The sequence below is a fragment of the Castanea sativa genome, chromosome 2, assembly GCF_040712315.1.
Source record: "Castanea sativa cultivar Marrone di Chiusa Pesio chromosome 2, ASM4071231v1".
Taxonomy (NCBI): domain Eukaryota; kingdom Viridiplantae; phylum Streptophyta; class Magnoliopsida; order Fagales; family Fagaceae; genus Castanea; species Castanea sativa.
In genome coordinates, this window is record NC_134014.1 from 54,713,118 (window position 1) to 54,732,944 (window position 19,827).

The 19,827-nt window shown below is 33.2% G+C and overlaps 2 protein-coding genes across 3 annotated transcripts; one reads left to right on the plus strand and one right to left on the minus strand.

The window, feature by feature from the left end:
• The first annotated feature begins 2,218 nt into the window (after nucleotides 1–2,218).
• Nucleotides 2,219–4,853, plus strand: LOC142624414 (uncharacterized). The gene is made up of 6 exons (XM_075797981.1): nucleotides 2,219–2,337; nucleotides 2,433–2,520; nucleotides 2,603–2,693; nucleotides 3,756–3,840; nucleotides 3,965–4,121; nucleotides 4,415–4,853. The coding sequence occupies exons 1-6, from the start codon at nucleotides 2,296–2,298 to the stop codon at nucleotides 4,528–4,530; spliced, it is 579 nt and encodes a 192-aa protein (XP_075654096.1). The 5' UTR covers nucleotides 2,219–2,295; the 3' UTR covers nucleotides 4,531–4,853.
• Nucleotides 4,854–5,435: 582 nt separating this feature from the next.
• Nucleotides 5,436–18,116, minus strand: LOC142624413 (uncharacterized). Of its 2 annotated transcripts, XM_075797979.1 has the most exons (24): nucleotides 17,941–18,116; nucleotides 15,286–15,416; nucleotides 14,612–14,696; nucleotides 14,422–14,475; nucleotides 14,147–14,238; nucleotides 13,962–14,065; nucleotides 13,522–13,594; nucleotides 13,042–13,432; nucleotides 12,296–12,616; nucleotides 11,946–12,149; nucleotides 11,415–11,510; nucleotides 11,259–11,322; nucleotides 11,014–11,141; nucleotides 9,066–9,312; nucleotides 8,781–8,908; nucleotides 8,570–8,697; nucleotides 8,291–8,414; nucleotides 8,139–8,197; nucleotides 7,754–7,850; nucleotides 7,483–7,672; nucleotides 7,098–7,196; nucleotides 6,390–6,517; nucleotides 6,175–6,234; nucleotides 5,436–5,772 (listed from the first exon to the last, which is right to left on the minus strand). In XM_075797979.1, the coding sequence occupies exons 1-24, from the start codon at nucleotides 17,977–17,979 to the stop codon at nucleotides 5,674–5,676; spliced, it is 3,141 nt and encodes a 1,046-aa protein (XP_075654094.1). In that variant the 5' UTR covers nucleotides 17,980–18,116; the 3' UTR covers nucleotides 5,436–5,673. The 2 variants fall into 2 exon arrangements, with proteins under 2 accessions (XP_075654094.1, XP_075654095.1); XM_075797980.1 differs by lacking the exon at nucleotides 15,286–15,416 and having other exon boundaries at nucleotides 17,941–18,085.
• Nucleotides 18,117–19,827: the final 1,711 nt, after the last annotated feature.

Below are 19,827 nucleotides of genomic sequence, written 5' to 3' on the forward strand. Positions count from 1 at the left end.
TATTATTTTCTAATTAGATATGTGGTATTAGCATGGTTTTTCAATTGAGATCTTATGTAAGATTGATAAGATAGTCTTTCAAATTGGATTGTAAGTTAAATAAAAAACCATAAGATTCTTTTCATAAAAAAAAGGTGAAAATCATCGGCAGTAATGATGTGTTCCAACATATAACAATGATAATTTATGATATATCAGGTAAATTTCAAAAAGATAAAGTATAAATCATTAAATTTAGATCCTACCCCAAACGCACTAATAAAAGATTCTAGTGCAAGTTGAATTGTTTGACAATCTACCACCGTAAGTTATCTTACCATCCTGATTGGGATTTTACTAATTGTGGGTACTATTAAAGCATTTGAGTTAACTTTGTTCCTTTAGTTTATTACTTAAATGTATAGTTTTTTAAATTGATTTTCTTGACATAATTATGACATGTGCTTCATGATGATTATTTTTAATCATTAAATCAAGACATTAATTTGTTTTTGGTGTAGTTGAGATTCAAATATAAGTTTTGTGGGGAGTAAAAAGACCCAAGTGGGCATATGGGCCTTTGGACTGTAGCATGGAGGGCCGACTTGCTCCAGAATTAAGAATTTGTTAACTCTACGAATTGACCCATACGCCGAGGGTCCGAGGATACAGCCGCGGGCGAGCTTTTCCTCGGACAGATCCAAGAGAACTCAGAGCTTCATTATGAAGGTCAAGGCACAACTCTGGAAAGACTAATGGTTAAAGGAGGAAACTCTGAACCTTCGAGGTACACCGGTGTTAGAAAAATACCAAAAGAAAAGGCTGCCACCTCCACATTAAAGACTCTGCACCTACCTCCCTGGTCGCATTAATGGGGAAGTATCCCCTGAACAGTAGAACTGAAACTTCTGGTCACTATTCAAAGGCACTAAGAAAAGAAATATCTAGGGGGGAGGGGGTTGGAGCAACACGTGGATAAAACATCAGAAAAAGAAGTATTTAAGGGGGATGAACGCCAGAGAAAGGGGGTCGGTCGGTAACAAAAAAAGAAATTAAGAATTGTAACTTTTAAGAGAGAAAGAGAAATAATACAGAAGTAGTCCTCGGCTTACGTCCGAGGAGGTCTATTTGCAATTATCATTTGTTATTTACAAGTGATTGTAACTCTTAGCCTGTTATCAAGTTTTCATTACCTCTAACCTAGATTTCAAGCCCACACTCTATAAATTTTATTGTTTAAGACTCATTGGGCCTGAGCTCGTAATTGTCTTTGGCTTCAGGTGCAATTGTGCACTTACAAGTTTCTTATTCGATAACAAAAAACTTTACGAGTTTAACTCTAGTTAATATATATTGTATTTTTGTTGACTTTTAACTTACATGTATATATTACAATCCCGTGTGATATAAATAAATATTTATAAATAACTTTCTACAAAATTTACAAACAATGTTATATTAATGGTCTATTTGGATACCACTTATTTGCTGAAAACTGAAAATTTATTGTTGGAAATACTGTAGCAAAATATTTTTTTAAAAGAAAAACACTGTTCACTCGTTTTTGTGCTTTGGCTGGTCCATGAACAGTATCATGGGACCAGCCAAAAAACGCAAACACAGCTTTAACGCACAAAACTCAGCTCCCAAACACACGCTAATAATGATTTCAAATCGACACTTTTAAAACTAGTGTATTTGAGAAGTTATAATTTTTTTTTCTAAGATCTTGTTTTGGAAATATGAATCTGTTAAAAATTTGAAATCATCATGTTGTACTTAAAATTCAACTAAATTAGCTTGAATTGTGTTCCTAAAACACAATTTTAAGTAACGAAGCATGATTTTAAAGAAAAAATTATGACTTATTTGGTAGCAGTGTTTAAGTATTGTTATTCAATTTTAGTAATGCGAAAATAAATATTTGAGTGTTATAAAAATACATATTATAAGTGTTATTATTTTTTAAATACTGAAAATTGTCAACAGACCCGTACCTCTCAAATAACTTCAAAATTGTACCAAACTCATGTAAAAAAAAAGAGAAAAATTCTAGTGCCACAAACTAGTGCACAACTCGCCCATGTGGTGAGTTGTGGTTAGTGGAGGGTGACCTACCATCACCCTTCTACTAACCATAACTTGCCGCATAGGCGAATTGTGGACAAATTTGTGGCACTAGATGAACTTATAAAAAAAACAAAGAAGTATCATCAATTAAAATAATTAATATTAAAAAAAAGGATTTTGCAAATTTTGTCAAAAACTTCAAACAAAATCCGGTGGTCTCTTGCTAAACATAAACAAAGCAGAGAAATGGCAGGGACCGGCAAATGCTTCCTCGTCACTGGTCCTCCTGTAAGAATTTCCATTCTTCTTCTTCTTCTTTAACATTGGTAGCATCAAGTTGTTTAGCTCAGCCCCATATGCGGTTTTTATGTTTATTCTTGCAGGGTGTGGGTAAAACCACACTGATCATGAGAGTTTTTGAAACCCTCAAAGCCTCTAACCCCAACTTAAAGGTTCGAGGATTTTACACTCGTATGCTCTCTATCCCAATCTCTCTATTAAAATTATGTGAACTTTGTCTATAATGATCATGATAGCAACGGTGATTTTGTAGGTGAAATCAGACAAGGAAGCGAAAGAGTCGGGTTTGAGGTTGTCACTTTAGACGGTCGCAGAGGTCCACTTGCCTCCACCACTATTTCAAGGCACGTAAAAAAAACCTCTCCTTTTTGCTTCTAAATTATGTTTTTTTTTTTGGGTCTGAATGTGATCAAATTTAATTGGGTCTTTGCTTATTTCTATGGATTCAGTATGAATTGGGTTTATTGCTTTGTTACTAGATTCAAGATTTATATGGACTTTATAGCTGGTATTAGCATTTAATTCATTTATGGTATGACTTGGTTGAACTAAAATTTGTTATACACTATACTCTACCTAAGGTTACTATTGTGTTAAATGCTATATAAAAAGACCCATATGTTAAATTTTTGTTGGGGGAGTTGGGGCGTTTAGTGAAGACCATTATTCTAATTTGGGATCTTTAGTATTGTCATTTTGTATATTACCGATTTCAGTTCGCATACCAGTACAGCTTCAGTTTGAGAGGTGTGGAGTATTGCTCACATGATTACATTATTCTAGTTTCTAAATGGTGTTTATGCTTTGCAGAAGTAAATGAAAACTGTTGGGAAGGTGAATGTTTTCTTTTGAGATTGGTCAGTGTCAAAGGGTGAGAATGTGCTGTTTTTTACCAATGAGTGTAGGGTCTATCTACTGATTCAACTTCTTTTACATGAAAGGATGGTCAGATATCTATTTTCACATCTGTCTCAAGAGTTGAACATTTTTGCTTTCATTTGAGAACTTAGGTTTTTTGACATTCACCTAATGGGTTTTGATTTTGAACCCACGATCTTATTATTTACCCTTTCTTATGGGAGGAGGTGTTGTTTGAGATAATGCTTATTGGTTAAATGAACCTTGAAAAATAGCAAAGACTTGAGAATAATTTTAAGTTTTTTTTGGTGAATTAACCACGCCCATTTTATCTCTTACAACTCTAGAAGTTCCACCAACTGTCAGGACATTTTCTTCTTTAGTAACTCTTGACTATTGAATGCATTGCTGATGAACTATATCATGCTTCTCTTAGTTGGACATACATGTGAATCTTTCTTAGTTATTGTTTTTGATTGATTTCTAGAATTGTTTTAATTTTTGTTACAAAATTTCATGTCCAGCTAATGGATCCTTTGTAATGGCAGCCCTGAGTCTCTTAGATGGCCTAATGTTGGGAAGTACAGAGTAGATATTGCGTCATTTGAGTCACTAGCACTACCTGAGTTGCAGGTTAGCTGCTTTGTCAAAGATGATTTTTTTTTTTTTTTTTTCATATGTGGGTGAGGTTATTTATCTTTTTGTGATTTCAAGAGGTGGTTCTCTAAAAGCTGAAAGACTAGTTAATTGTTATTAGGTCAGAGAGGATACTGATCTCTTCATCATTGATGAAGTTGGTAAGATGGAGATGTACAGTTCATCTTTCTTCCCCGCAGTTCTGAAAGTTCTAGAATCAAACATCCCAGTTTTGGCTTCTGTCCCTATTCCGAAATTTGGCCGTGATATACCTGGAGGTACATTTGACTGACACATAAATCCATTATTTTCGGTGCTTGTGATAATTCTTTTCTACATATTGAACCAAGGATCTTAAGGAAATGCAAAACATTATTGTAAATTTTGAAAAACCTTTTTGACTTTCTACAATGACATTCCTCTTCTTTTTATAAACTGAAACTGGTTTGAAGGATTAGTCAGACATTGTATGACAAACAAAGTTGCTATTTTTTTTTTCTAGCAATATAGCTGTCTCTCCTCTTGCGTTTGTGCTGGTTTTATACATGACTAGGGGTCTGAATTTCTGCAGTTGCAAGGTTGAAGAATCATCCTGGGGCAACTATGTTTACATTGAGCACAAGTAACAGGGATGCTGTTAAAGATCAGATATATTCCATACTGGTAGACTCGCCGAGCAAACAGTAGAAGTTGACCAATTCTTTGGTTCGTATTACTGAGATCAGATGAGCAGACTTCCTGTATTTTTGAGGTTGCATCTGGAATAAGACTTGGAGTTGGTGTTACCATAATGTGCTTTGTAGGTTTGCAAATTGCAGTATTGAGAGTTAGATATAAGGCTAAGAGCCTAAGAAGGTATTTCCTTTCCAAATTTCTGTGTTTACAATTTTTGTAATCTTATAGTGCCACAAGCTTAGGTTCAAGACTCCCCCTAGGGGCTCAATTTCATTAATTACAAACGTTGTCCTTATCTTAACAATTATATCTAAGGTGATAAAGGTGTTTTTATAGTTTGTCACCTCTTTCTTCTTTGAGCTTAGTCTCAACTCTCAATTGAATCTAAGTTGTGCGAGACTAAGCAATTGAATGAAGGCCATTGATAACTTGTGTCTAAAACTAGACTGATATATTTACTAGTCATGGTTTCAAGGGTCATATTCATACATGAAGAAAATCAAAACCGATAAGTGTGACATGATGTTAGCTGTACCTAGAAGGCTACAAGATATACCACTTATTTATTGGTCACTAAAATCGGGGGTATCCATGGGTTCTTAAGGCAAAACAACTTACCCTTTTAAACTAAACGCATGCTGTGTTGTGCTGATGAAGAGTTATACATATAAGGTGGAGGAGGGTAACAATACCCCATATGGTTTTGCGGGCACAATATTTTGTATCTAGGTAGGACATGATGGCAAACTGTATATCAATGAGAAAGGACTAGGCATTACAAATGATCTGAACCATTGGCTGTTGCTGAAAAGTTTTCTATTTAGGGCCGAACAACACACCATTTTCAATTGAAAGCTTCAGAGTTCGTTTCAAGTTTATCATGTTGCTTTTAGCCTTCGTAAATATAAAAGAAAACGTGAAAGAATACATATCTCCATCTATTAGATATGAACATAGTTGAGAAAAGATTTCTTTACATGTATGATGTATCTGTCCAAATGCCTTCCACTACACACTGCAACACACAAAGCCTTCATATGGAAAATGAATATACAAGCCGAAGAATTGAATGAAGGTAAAAATAAAAAAATAAAACTTTTAATAAATTCACAGTGGTGTAATCCAGTTGAATATTGATAAAGCCCATACGACTTATTAGCTTCGTTTATGTTGTTCAGTTCGTAGCACTTGTTCTGCCATAGATGAGAATGACTTTGCTGTGTCTTGCATCTCTGTAGCTCTCGAGTTGATGCCCTGCTCAATGAAGCAAAAAATTTCCATTAATAATGTACTCTACAACATTGAGATTTGAGACCCTTCTCTTCCTTATAGCATAGTTGCACAAAAAGAATGCAATTGTAGGTAAATCAATTGCAAAATAAATAAGACCGAACATGCCCGTTATTCATCTCAAATCTAAGTGGAGCCAGCATCCACAAATCTCCCTTTTTCAATTGCTGGAATTTTTTCTTAATGGGAAAGAACCTAACATTGCTGTCTTGTCTTAGTATTAGCAATATCTAGAAAAGTCACTACCTGACATTGCAGTGTTTTAACTAAAGCCAAATTTGTCTACAAAAGGAATTTGCTTCTGAGATTTATACAACAAACAGAAAACATGAACTCTTAGTTCCTACAACTTGATTAGAGAGGTACCTGTAACTTTCTCAAATTGTCATGGAGTTTGCTTTCTGCCATTTTAGCAGCACTAGATTCCTGCAATCAAAGACAATAAAATGATGCATTTCATCCTACATTTTCGAAAAGCGCTGATATTGCTGGATAGAATCAGTTTTAAAGCATCCCAAATAGATTGCAAATTAAATATTAGTGAAAATGATAGAGGATGCCTTAGGTAGATGGTGACTTACACCAGACAAAGAAAATCCATATTTCTTCTTAATTTGATCGACTGCACCGCCTTTCTCATCTTGTTGCTCTTCCTTCATGGAACCTTTTGGGTTCTTGACCTTGATCTGTTTCAACTTTCCTGTAAGTCCTGTCAATTGAAACATTTTTTTCTTCTCAGTCTACCAGTGTGACTATAGACATTTTTCTAGTCACTGTCTTCAAACAATTTAGGTAGTGCCCTTAGGAATAGATTGCTGCAATCTTTTTAATTTCAAATTCACTTTATCATGCAGTTATAAACTTTTTCCTCAAGTACCATAAATTTGCAACAAAGTTCAAAATATTAGCGTAGTTCAAACCAACGTCATGTATAAGTTAAAAAAACAATGCAGCTTTGTGATTTTAAATTTATGATTACTGCCTCAATTTTATAAATTTTTTAAGGCTAATCTGACGGATAAAATATCTACTGTTATTCAATATAGTGCTTAATTTTTACATTTCTCACATAAGTTGAGCCTACATAGAAATAGAATTGCATTAGCATGCAAATGCTGGTACATTCAATGTACTGTAATTAGACACATACTGCTTAATGCCAAAAGAAGCCACGTATGAAGATGATATGACCAACAAAAAGTGTAAAAATGAAGCTTTTTTTTTTTTTTGAGAATCATAAAAATGAAGTTTAATTGCTTGCACATACAGGGATTTATCTTTGTACCAACCTTTTATAGCCTGAATGCCTGCCAATTTCTGCTTATTAAGAGCTGCCAACATGTTTTGTTCTTTAGGCCTTTCTCCAAGATCTCCAAGGTCAATGTCATCTTCAAGAACAAAAGATAATGAAGTTGGCTATCTCAAAGATCCTTTTGGAATTACAAGAAATCATAATATAATATGAGAGGGAGAGTTTGCGCTCAAAAGCATATGGGGAGACTAGAAATGGAGTCATATGTCATGATTTTTAGGCTCTTAAGATCTTCAGACACCCATATTTGGTCATAAATGAACAACATAAGCACAAACTTGCTTTATTTGCCATACACATCAAGGATCAACTTATTAATTGAAATCCAGTAAACAAATATGTTATGAACATGAAAATCATACCTATATCTAAGTCAATATCATCATCATCCATGACCAGGTTATCTCTAATCTCAGTGTCACTTGGAAAGTTAGCAGTCGAAAAGATCGTGTAAAGTTCTTTGATACTTTCTGTAGCATCTTCTGTTTCCACTTCAGGCAAAGGCTTAGCTTTACTGCCTGTAAAATCTTTAATAACCGAGCTAAATATTCCCTGACATGCCAAATGATGCATAAAACCTTTATTTCAGAACAAGGTCATAGACAGTTAAAAATTTATCAATGTACCATCTACCTTCTTTCTTTCCTTGTGGACAATGGGTCCACAGACAGGCCCTTCTTGTGAAACAATCAAATCCTTCCGGTAGATGTGGCCGACAGTGTCTAAAAGCCTTAAATGAAGTTGAGCAAAATGTATCAATAGTGGCCTTGAAGGCTTGAATGCACATTTTCATTACAAATCTAGTTATTAAACTAGCTCTCTCTTCTCCACAACCCCCCCCACCCCCCCCAGTTTTTTAACAGAAAGTAGATAATAATAAAAATATCCGACCCACTTGGGAATTTTCAACTACAAAACCATGACAGAAATTTCATAGAAAATATCAAAGATTGACATTTGAGAGGGAATGAGTAATTCAAATAAATAACCAAAGTTATTCTAAAGAGCATGTTTATACCTAAAGTTTTCCTTTTGTAACAAAACTGAGATGACAGAGATTTCTTGATCTCCATTCACCTGTACAGGAAGGAAATTAAGCAATTAATCTGAACATCTTCAAAATTATTTTCCCAGCAACTTATTGAAAATAGCAAGTCCAATCTTTCATACCATAACAAGTTCTCCTTCCCGTGAAGTGCATATTGAAATGTCAGATAATGAATTTTGTTTTAAAGTACAATTAGTGAAACCTCTTATTGAAGTCTCCTTTATTAAGGATAGCTCTGGCAAGGACCTAACATTTCACAAACATTTAGTTAGGGAAAAATAATTTGAATCACTTATATCATACTTGTAAAAGATGCACAAGTTGTATGACAACTATGACTCCTCACTCATCTGAAATTTATTCATGAAACTTGGAATATACAAGTTAAGAAAACCCTGCACCTTATCTGAATTTCTCCACTAGTAAAAAGGAGAATAAGCCCGTTAACATCAGAGGAACTGTCAAATGTTGATGCCCAGCAACAAGAAGAGGTTTGAAACTTCTTCTTGTAGTGCACCTTCTTAACTCCCTGAAACAAAGGAGAAGGGAAGGTTAGGTATGATCTTATGTAGTTTCCCAGCTCATTGCATGGATAAATAAAGCACTGGTTACCTGAGTGATGTGTGTTAAAGAATAGACATACACAGCTTTCTCAGAACATAGCAAAACTAACTGCTTTGGTATGGCATCCTCCAATGAATTACGTTTGCTCAGATCTGGAGCATTTGAATCCTGCCCATCTGTGAAGCATTCAAATATAATTATTTCGGTCAAATTCTTCAATGTTCTCAAGAGTATATTAACTGGCCATCAAAGAGGTAATACATAAGGATATCAACATGTATGACAGATTTTTTATTGCTGCCAAAAATGAAACCTGAAGCCAATAGCACTTACCCAAGCTCTGCATGAATAGAGCTTTTGAAGGTTTCTTGGGTTGAACTCTGCTAGTGTTTAGCATGTTTCCAGTCTCACTATCTAGAGTCAAGACAGATGAATCCTTTGTACCAACCACTAAAACATTCTTCTCAAAACCGTGTAAAATGCAGTTTTGGAATTCAAGAGAGATGACACCAGTACAAATTTCACTTGCAATGTGGTTTTGATATAATAGAGTAGGTCCTTCTATATCAATTACTGAAACCTGTAAGCAAAATGAGCTGACGTAAGCTAGATTTATGTAACAATTACATAAAACCTGATAATAAACAAAACTTAATTAAAAAACAATGAAACTAAACTCTATAGTCTAAACAGTATAGTATTATTAATGTGTAAAGTTGAATACAACAAACACTACAACAGAAAAGTATCAAAATCCGGTTAAAGTAAATATAGAATGTGAGTGTCAGTTGTTAACTTTACAATGTCACACACCCTACTTATTTGCTCCTAACTCAAGAGAAGAGGCAGGAGTTTTTTTTACTCATGTTTTTCAGTATTTATTTATTAAAGGCGGTGCTTTTTTCAGTAATTAGTTGAAGCTTGTTAATATTATCAATGCCTTGTCTATTAATAACATAATAGTTTTAAAGTCCTCCATAAAAAAAAAAAAAAAAAAAAGTCCAATATTAACCCTGCTACTTTCTATCAAAATTTGTCTTAAAATACTATCTATTATCGTTAAATACCATATCAAGGCTCTCTAAAATTTGTCAAATTAGTTTAATTGGAAAGATTTGAACTTAAGATCTTCCTTGATCCCACTGCAATCTTTACGATCTTAGTCAGGGCCCAGGGACTTTTCCAACATTCAATTAATTGATACCTAATATCATTACCAATGTCTCTCTTCTTAACATAACTCCAAACCCAGATCACCTTTTTGATCTGTCAATTTGTGCATATCTAATGTGCATGGACGGAACCAGGATTCAAACTTAGGGGAAGCCAAAGTTCTTTATTCAAGAATTTTAAAAAGTTAGAAAATTAATACTAAAGGTTGACAATGATGCATTATTAGCATTAATTTTTTTTTATTAATTTTTTTTTGTATTTTTTAAAAATCAATAGTAGATATTGTAATCAAGAATAAATTAATGCTAATAATGCATCATTAAAGTAAATTTTTAAAAGACATCAATTGATCCAAGTGAGCGATAGATCTTTAAAAAAATAAAAATTTTTCATGGATTGAGTTAAAGACACCAACTGATCCAAGTTGCTGGTGACATTAATTGGTGTGTGGATGGAGTGATTAGCAGCACAAGAGTTGTCTCTGTGACTATGGTATAGAGTTACTTGAGAGGGACAAAAAGCTCTCAAATGAGAGGGAGAAATTGGGTAGAGGTTATTATGTTTTTGTGATTTGTTTTGCTAGGATTTATAATTGATATATATATATTTTTTAACTTAGACCGTGTCCAAAGAATTTTTTTTATTATCTGAATATGTGAATTGTTTTGTAGATTTTCCTTGTTGTCTGGATTTGTAAATTTTCTAAATGTTTAGTTAAATTTTTTTCTTGATATTCTTGGGACAACTAGAAAAGGGATGATTTGATAATTTTTTTCATTTTTGTTTCATGGATCAGCTTGTAAATTGTTTAGGAGAAGGGGGCCAAGTATATTAATTTTAAAGCCAAAAGGATATTTTTTATGCTAATATATATACTAGGGAATTTTTTTCAAAGGTTGGGGGGGGGGGGGGGGGCATGGCCCCCTCAGTCCCAAGGTAGTTCCGTCCCTGCTAATGTGGCAACCTAAACTAGATAAAATGAAACTTGCTAGGGAGATGAGTCAATGACATAAATCTGAGTTGAGTATTAAATCTGAGTTGAGTATGCAATCAACAACACATTGACAATAAAAATAAAAAAGTGAGAGAAAAAAGAAATTAAACTTACATATCCTTGATCAGATCCAACCGCAAGATGTCTTGAACTGCAGCTGATGTTCATAGAAAGCACAGAGCCATTAATCTTTATAAGTTTAACACTATGAATGATGTGATTGTTTCCTTTCTTTGCACTGCCTGTAAAGGAAGGATGAAGTTGTGATTGTCACCAGTGGACATAGATGTGAAGCATAAGAACTTAAAAATTAAGGCAACACTAAACACTTAGTAGTTAAATCATGCACTTAATAATACCTGGGAGTGAAATGAAACTGCTTTCTGTGGCATATGGCTCGGGTTTGAATTTAAAGATGCGAACCTGTGAATCATATATATAGTAAAAACCCACACAATTTCCTAACATTAAAAAATTGATCATATACTCAAAATCCATCAACAGCAGCAATTCACCATTCCACTCTGATCTCCAGAAACAAGAAGTTGAGACTTGCCATCAAAATACAATGCTGTCAATGCTATACCACTTAAAGAAAAGTCATTCTCACTCTGCATTAAAAAAGAATAAAAGAAAGAAAAAAGAAGTACAATAAGCACAACAGAAAAACATATATCCATTACTTAGCAACATTCTAGTAGAAAAATTTGGAAATTTACTGCTTAAAAATCCATCTATGACTAGCTTGCATTTTATAATCCCATTAGAGAAACAAGGACAGTCCCAAGAAGTAGCTAGTCAAAAGATGCAAAATTGACTAGAAATAAAAATTGTTAATTCTTTACTCATTTTTGAGAGCCCCTTTTAGTAGCTCTGTCCTCCAAGCATGCTCTTTATAGAAGTTAATGTTATAGTGAAAAGTCAGAGCAATGGTCATCCAGGCAGCCGTAGGGAAAAAGCTTGGACTGATAAAATCGAAGCTAAAAAAAAAAGTATTCACTCATTTCTGTTCAGGTAAACAACGTAAACAATGACTTAAAAATTACCTGCTGCTTTAACGAGAAAACCGGGATGAGAAAGGGACATGATAAATCCCAAAAATTTATGGCTCCATCACTATGTCCAGTTATGTACAAGTTTCTAATCTTCAGAAATCCACTGAAGTGAGCCGAATTCAATTGAATTCCATCTTTCTGTTTTGTCACAGAGGGCAGAAGTGGTGGAATATTTCTTCCCATCACAATGTAATCCTAAATGACAAGAGAAAATATAAGGCCACAACACTCAAGTATTTGATAGTCACATAAATGTATGAAAAAAAAGAATAGAATATCTACATAATACTAAGGATAAGAATGGATTCGCGCCTGTGAAGGAAAATTAGAAATTGCACTACCTCATCTGCAGGACTAATCATGCATTGATTGTCTGTGATAAATTTTGCTATAGTTATGCTTGAATCCACAAATGGCATCTTCAACATCAACTCCTTCGGGAGTGAGGGTGGGGACCTAGATTGGCATTGTAGAAGATACTTTTCAATCAAGCAATCATCATAGGCATAAACATGTCCTGATATTCCAAGCAAAAGGAGACAATCTTGCTTATGCTTGCTTTGGTCACTGCTTGAAATGATCTCCATGTCAATACAAGCCTCAGGCAAATGAAGTCCCAGCTTAATTGTGCGAGATTCAGTATGCTCATTCAACAAGACCACCTGCCTCATCAAAATAAAATTTTACAATTTAATCTCAAATTATGACTATAATCCAAGAGCTGGTTGTATATATTGCAGAATTAGCATCAAAATGTAATCTTCATCCAAACAAACCCAAGAAGGGGAAGTTAAGGTGACATTTCATAAAGAATGTTGATCTGCTCACTGTGATACACTCATGTTGATGACTTGGTCTGAAAAATACCAATCCTATCAGACCTTGTGGTGGCACTGAAGGTTTCAAACTACCTCATTCAACTAAAAATATTTATTACAAAACCAATAAAATTCTAACAAATTATTCAGCATACTTCTTGAATATAATTGATGAATAAGTTTTTCAGAAATACAAACTCCCAAGTCTGAAAAATAAGCATACTTGCTTCATTGACATCAATGATATTGCAAGAGTAATTGCCAAATACCTGCAACAAGTTCACTGACACAGAGTTGGAGGCACCCATAACATATAGTCGACTTGCTTTCCCATCTGCATAAGCCCATTTTAATGATGCTATAGGATTTTTCTCTGTCTTGTACCCAAGATTGAGTTTGCATATAGGAACATTTTGAGAACCACGGTTTGATGCTTCAGTACTTGGATTTGCAGTAGAGGGAATACTCCAGATGAAAATCTCTCCATTGCTGTACCCAACAACAACTTTACTTCCAAAAGGGCATGCCCAGCATGCGGAAGTCACTTTCTTTGCTTCATGATATTGTGATTGCAACATATTTCCACCTGTTGTATAAATGGATTTGCTTTCTCTAATATCCCATAATGAAATTAAGCCATCTCTAAATATTATAACAACTCTGCATTGAAACAGATAACATAAGAGAAAAATGAGGCTTTCATAAATTAATCAAGATGAGGAAAAAGCCAGAAAGGTTGGAAAAACTACCTTTTACTTTCAGCTGTTGGTTGAGGTAGTATATGCAGCACAGCATTATCACCAGAAACTTCAGTTACATTCCCTAAACAAGATGATTAAGCAGGTCAGATATTACAATAAAAAAAATGCTTTGCAAAAATGTAAAGAAATAAATAAAAAAATTATCAGACAATTTTGACAACGTCAAATACAAATTAGCCTGTAGTTTACAGCTGTTAGGTTACTATTCTGATTGATCAGATTCTTTTTCTTTAAAAGTCCTAGGGACAAATTACTTGAACAAGACCAAATTTACATATTAACAGGTACAGTATGCATAGCAGTGTATGCTAGTCTAACACACACCAACTCATAGTAGCAAAAAACTCACAGGAGTACAGAATCATCAATTCATTAGAAAAAGATAAATAAATAGATCAACACAAAGATTGGACTAAAACGTATCTCACCATGAGAAGCTGAGAGAGGTATGGTGTACTTCATTTGTACTATATGAAATGGTTCTTCATCAAGCTTCAAAACTGATATATTACCATCAGAATATCCAATATATCTGCCAAAAAAGATTAGTTGTTGACTCATAACTTAGTTTGAAACAGTGTAGAATCCCAATTTGAAAGCAATAAACACTTACATAATGAGACTATGTTGCATGACTGTAAAGGAGGTAATTTCTCCCTTACAAACATGCACATGAGATAACAGCTTCTCGTCTATGTCCCAAACCTAGTAATAATATGGTTTGCAAATCAATTCCCAAAAATAGTATTACAAAGGCAATGCATAAAACATAGACTGACAGCAGATTTTGATCATTGAAAGCATAACAAAATTGACATGCCCTCTCATCAAACAGAGAAAACTAGCATGATTATAAAAATCAGCAACTAGTCTAGTGAAATAACTTGCCTCAAGGTGATTCTTGGAAGTTGTATTTAGAAGGATGCTGCGGTTCTTCATGAACTGAAGATAAAGATCATGATCGATGTTAGATTATCAATATTCTGAACAACCTGATGGAAATCAATTTTTCAAGACATCGCAAAGAATTAGTACACATGAAAGGAAAAACAGTAAATGAAAGGAAGGAACGCAAGACCTGTAAAAATTTGCTTGGTGATATCTCGTTAGATTCAAGTAAAGCTTGAGTGTTATCTTTTCCAAATAATTTGATTTGGCCATCCCTGAGTGGAAGAAATCAAATTTCAAGTCAGTTATACTTCAACATTTTGAAGAGATAAATATCCATCTATTCAAAATTCATGCAGTGCATAGTGACTAGTTAAAATGATTTAGAATGAAGATTTTAGAGTCAAAGCTATAAAACTACTATGGATGCTAATCATTTCATTTTTATAAAATATTTAAAATAACACCAAATGTTCATATAATTTAGTTATAAAGGCTCATACTATAGAAAGTCTTCATTCTACAACATATTTAAAATGTTGAATTCAATCAAATAAAATAAAAACATGATGAGGAAACTTAATTTTTTTTCCCATTAAAGGTTAATAATCTACTGTCGAAAGAGAGGTTACAATAATCAGCTACAAAGAACTCTAGCCAAGGTTGCAGTGTAATATTCTCTAGTGCCCATTTCACCAATTTAAACATGTTAGAAATACTAGAGTTTTAGGCTAGGTAAAAATAACATAGGGCTATAGAAATACATAAGGGCACAACTTTTGTAGCTGAGGCAAGATGAAAAATGAAGACAAAAGAAATGAACAAAAGAATTTAGGATTAGAAGGATTGGAAATGGCAACTTACTTTGTAGAAATTGCAAGTATCTTTTGAATGGAGTCATAGGCAAACATAGTAGACCCAGAAGGGATCCCATAATGGAATACCACTCGTGGGTCTACCTCACTTGATTTCAAACCATCTACATTCCCTCCAGGCTGCAACAAAAGCAGCAAAAATGTCAAGCTCAAGAGAGAAAATTAAACAAAATTTTCTGCCTGGCTGGCTGGCTGGCTTGTTAATTCTGATTGTCATATTTGATGAATAGGCATTGAGTTTTCAGTTTTAGCACTTAGCAATCACCTGGCGAATTATTAGAAAAGTACACAACCTCATGGTAAAGGTTTATGTTAAATTTCATAAATAATAATTTTATACCAAACTAATTCTTTCAGGCATTTTATACTAAGGACAAAACTTAGGGATTCTTAAAATATAGTTAATGCGTTACTACACACCAATAAAACTAAGCGTCTGTTTAGGATTCGCTTATTTTGCTGAAACTGAAAACTTTTTGCTGAAAATAGATAAAGGTAAAACTTTTTGCTGAAAACTTTTTACTATAGATAAAGGTAAAAGTTGATTAAAATAGTACGTTGAGACCCATGAATAGTATTAAAAAGTTGAGACTCATAAATAGTATTAAAAAGTTGAGACCCATGAATAGTATTAAAAAGTGTAGTAGGTCAACGAATAGTAGCAAAAATAAGCTCAATAATAAAATAATTTGGCAAAATTAATTATGCCAACAAACACTAAAGCAGCGTATGGATACTGCGTTTCAGAGTTCAGCGTCTGCGTTTTTTTTTTTTTTTTTCCTGGACAGCGCCTCTTGCACTGTTCATTGTCCATGAACAGTGTATTTAAGCTTATGAACAGTGCCAAATGCATGAACAATAACTTTTTTATTATTATTTTTTATTATTTTAAGTTTTCAGCAAAATAAGCGGTATCCAAATGGACCCTAAGTCGCCTTATATAAAAATTAATTTTTCACTCAAGTTATGAGCTTAATTTTTCTGGTGATTAAAAATGATTCTCTAAGGTTTTAGAGAAGCTCCCAGAAATTCTGATTCAGCTTTTGTTAGCATAGTAATGTTACTAATGAATAGCGAAGACATAATTTAGCGGCCTGCAAATAAATTGTGCACCCCACCATAGGAGCAGAACTAAACCCAGCAACACTGGCATGGCAGCATTGGCAGAACTCATATTAACCACATCATTCAAATTTCACCTAAAAAGAGAAAAGTTATAAAAATTTTTTTTAAAAAAAGGCTTTAAATTTAATTGAAGATTCTGACATTTGGAAAAATTCATTGACCATCAAACTCATTGAGTCTATCCTTTAGATATAAAAAGGACATATTGGGAACTGGGAAGTATCACTCATTCATTGACCACCGCCCATCACGTGGACATGTTGACGGTTTCATTATTTGGATCAACCCATTGACTGGTAATCCATCAGATATACCAAATATTAATCACCAATTGACACCTCATGAATTTTTATTATTTAATGTCCCCATCAAAAAAATTCTTCAAATTAGGTTCTTCAAATCTCTCTCTCTCTCAAACTGAGTTCAAATTCAAAGAAATATTTATTATTTTATATTTTTATGTTATATCAATAAGAGTTATTCTGTTATTGACATGTTTACTTGTAAATATTTTATAACAATTGATAGTAGCTTTAATATTTTTATATATACATTTACTGACAACATATATATATATATAACTTTTTATTTTATTTTATGAAAATTGATAAGGGATTTAAATTTTGAATGTTTTAATTGAAAACTCTAAAAAAATGTTTATTTTAGGATAATTCGATAGTTACGAGAGATAATTTGAATCTGAATGTCTTAATTGAAAACTCCCAAAAATGTCAACTAGTGGAGTAAAACTTATATACTACTGCTACTAATAATAATATATCAATATCAACAACAGCAACAACAACAATTATTTTGTACCATTTTTCTTTCATCCCAAAAGTCCTTTGACCCTTGGTTTGATTTGCGTTATTGTCTTTTCAAGATTAGAAGCAGCTTCTTCTTTCTTTCTTTTTTATCACTCTATAACAGATTACTTTAACGGAAAAAAAAATACACACACACACACAGCAGACATAGTTATATGAATACACATAATACATATATACCATTGTCTTTGTGGCCCCATTAATGTAAAATGTGAAGGTTTAAAGTTTAAGCTGATATATCATAAAAAATTTGAACTTTTTTTTTGAGAAAAAAAAAAATTGAACTTAAGATTTAATTTGTTGCCAAACTCTGTGATTACTTATCAGAAAAAAAATAAAATAAAGAAGATTAAAAATTGGGAAGCAAGATCAGCGGGTCATATATGGTATTTATGTATTAAAGAAAGAAAGCTTGATTTGCAGAGCTGACAGCAATTATTTTTTAAAATGCAGGTTTTCTTTTGACAAAAAATTCAGTAGTAAAGCACAGATGAAGCTAAATCTATGGATCAACAAATTAATACAATGAACTCCAAAGTTTCAGACAGAGAAATCAGTGATCAATCAAACCCACAAAGGTGAAACATTTCACATCAATAATCATGTTGATCTTTGATTCCAAAATGAACAAATATAAGAGATCAAGCACAAAGAACAGAGGAAAAAAGAAGAAGAAACAATCACTCACTAACCTTCTTTGCAGCCTTCTCAACAAGCTTTTTGACAAACATTGGATGATCCAAGAACTTGTTAGTAACCGATGAAGAAAGAGAGTAGTGAAGCCAAACTGTGCTTTGAGATAACCGACGAGAGTTGGAGCAGTTGATTTCAGTGTTTCTTTTTTTGATACTAGACTTTGAGAAGTGAGACAACTCGTCCGGTTTTTATGGGGACAAATACGTGACTTAGGATCACTAGGTGTGTACACGTGGAGGTTGATTAGGTGACATAATCCAAACCTTGCTGATATGGAAAAAATATTCAATTTCACTTTTTTTTTTTTAATATGCAAAATTTAAATATAAGTGATAGTTTTATATGAAGATGAACAATTTACCATTCTGAAAGATATTCTGCTTATATTTCATGCTTTTGAAAAGGTTAAAAAGTGCTCTATGACAATAAAAAATAGTTTAGCTGAAATAGCCCATCTTTTTTTAGTAGTAGGAGTTTTAAGGAATTATTACACCTAAGAGTTTAATAGGGTGGTTTAATAGCTTATATGGGCAACAAAAAAAGCATTTATTGCTTCATCTTGTGTGTGTTAGAGAACTCTAGACTAATCTGCTAAACATAGACAAATTTAGAATTTTTATGTTTGTTTTACAAGTATATGATCCTATAATAGGTTTGAGCCCCTCTCGGCTATAATATTTCTAACATTAAAATGGTTCAATTCACACCATTCATGTATTATAAATCCACAATTTTAAAAAACTATAAAGCTTTACTTCTTACCATAATACTAAACAGGCACCTTTTGAACCCGAAATTGTCCTAAACTGTTTGACCATCAAACTCCCTATCCATTCATTCGCTAAGCCAAAAAGGCAAAGATGTTAATGGGCTAAAAAAGAACTAGCGAGTGACACATAAAAGCAAAGTTATATATTATTTGGACCAACCAAACCAGCAGTGACCTTCCTAGGACAAGTCGGACAACAACACGTGGCACAATATATGTCGGTGTGGAGCCTGTAGCTGGTCGTTGGTTGTTAGCAAGGCACGTGGCATAACCGAAAGTGGCTTGCTTGCTTGCTTGATTGTATTTCAATCTTTTGGCTTTTTAGAATTCAATAGTTTATACTCATTCCATTGGACTTCGCTTTTAAGAAAACGATTCGTTCTTCTCTAGCTCTCTCACCAAATAACAATCTTTCTTCTTGTTCTTTTAATTTATTGATTTTGCAGAATCATCCACTGTTATGCACCTCTTTAGTAAGGATTTGATGCATCAAAGTTTTATTATGATTTGTGTAAAAAAGTTTGTCTGGTGAGATCAACATCATATCTTTTTCTTCTTCTTCTTTTTGGTTGCATAGGTGTCAATGTCATATCGGATCAACCAATACAAATTGCAGAGTGTTCGTTAAGTTATATAGAACCTGTTAGTAATGGACACGTCCTATTGATGTTTTACATTTTAAATGGCAAAGGATCTGCTAGTCAATATTATCAATCAAGAAAGTCATTTATAGTAATTAAAAAAAATTTCCTAGGATTCTTTTTGTGAGTTGCTCAACTACTGTACTGTATTGGTAATAATCATTCACACACTATATTTGGTTGTAACTAGGAAAGAGAAGGGGGAAAAAAAACATTGGAATAGAAAGGATAAGGAACCAGACCAAAAAAAAAAAAAAAAGTTTTTCTCTTGGACATAGTAAGGAAAAAAAAAAAGAATGGAAAACGAAAACGCATCAATCCTTTGTTTGGTTTTCAAAAATAATGGAAAAGAAAATTAAATGTTTTTATCTACATACCTTAATATAAGTAATTTTAAGATAAAAAATTTATCAACTCAACTTTTCTATTTTTTTTTCTATCGTTAAGAGTTTTGTAACTTAATTAATTGACAA

Excerpts from the sequence above, each read along its gene's own strand:
- LOC142624414 (XM_075797981.1), top strand. The coding sequence starts at position 2,296 with ATGGCAGGGACCGGCAAATGCTTCCTCGTCACTGGTCCTCCT. Across the intron at positions 2,521-2,602 it reads GGTTCGAGGATTTTACACTC|GTGAAATCAGACAAGGAAGC; the intron begins GTATGCTCTCTA and ends GTGATTTTGTAG. Across the intron at positions 4,122-4,414 it reads TGGCCGTGATATACCTGGAG|TTGCAAGGTTGAAGAATCAT; the intron begins GTACATTTGACT and ends GAATTTCTGCAG.
- LOC142624413 (XM_075797979.1), bottom strand. The coding sequence starts at position 17,979 with ATGTTTGTCAAAAAGCTTGTTGAGAAGGCTGCAAAGAAG. Across the intron at positions 12,617-13,041 it reads TGTCAGTGAACTTGTTGCAG|GTGGTCTTGTTGAATGAGCA; the intron begins GTATTTGGCAAT and ends TTGATGAGGCAG. Across the intron at positions 7,851-8,138 it reads TTACAAAAGGAAAACTTTAG|GCTTTTAGACACTGTCGGCC; the intron begins GTATAAACATGC and ends ACTTCATTTAAG.